Genomic DNA, 348 nt, shown 5'->3' on the forward strand with positions numbered 1-348 from the left:
TCTTTAACTACGGTATCTTCATAGGATTTCTCAGAGAATTTCGACGAGCTTTTCATCACAAGCCTGAACCCCCACACCGTCAACGAGGAGGCCAAGGAACACCTTATCACCATGGCTGACGTAGTGACCGAGGCCGTCCTCCACTCCGAGGTCATAAGAGCAGCTGAGGTCAACGCCGTGAAGGTGTGGGAGGTCGTGGCCTTTGACGGCGCTTGGGTCCGCAACGCCACAGCAGGAGGCGGAAACACGAGAGACAGTGAGTAGGGAGTTAAGTATAGATCTTGTAGTTACGTAGACAGGTAGGTGACAACTGTAGAAAACTGTAGAAAAGGGATGAACGAGAATGAA

The 348-nt window shown here is 51.1% G+C and overlaps 1 protein-coding gene across 1 annotated transcript in view; it reads left to right on the forward strand.

Annotated features, from left to right (window-relative positions):
* LOC119589184 (calpain-B-like) overlaps positions 1–348 on the forward strand; it is a gene marked incomplete at its 5' end in the record, with an annotated part of 12,659 nt that overhangs the window by 7,157 nt on the left and 5,154 nt on the right. The window contains 1 exon segment of the mRNA XM_037937780.1: positions 25–256. Within this exon segment, the coding sequence (XP_037793708.1) occupies positions 25–256 (232 nt within the window).

The sequence above is a fragment of the Penaeus monodon genome, chromosome 25 (genome assembly GCF_015228065.2).
Source record: "Penaeus monodon isolate SGIC_2016 chromosome 25, NSTDA_Pmon_1, whole genome shotgun sequence".
Classification (NCBI taxonomy): Eukaryota; Metazoa; Arthropoda; class Malacostraca; order Decapoda; family Penaeidae; genus Penaeus; species Penaeus monodon.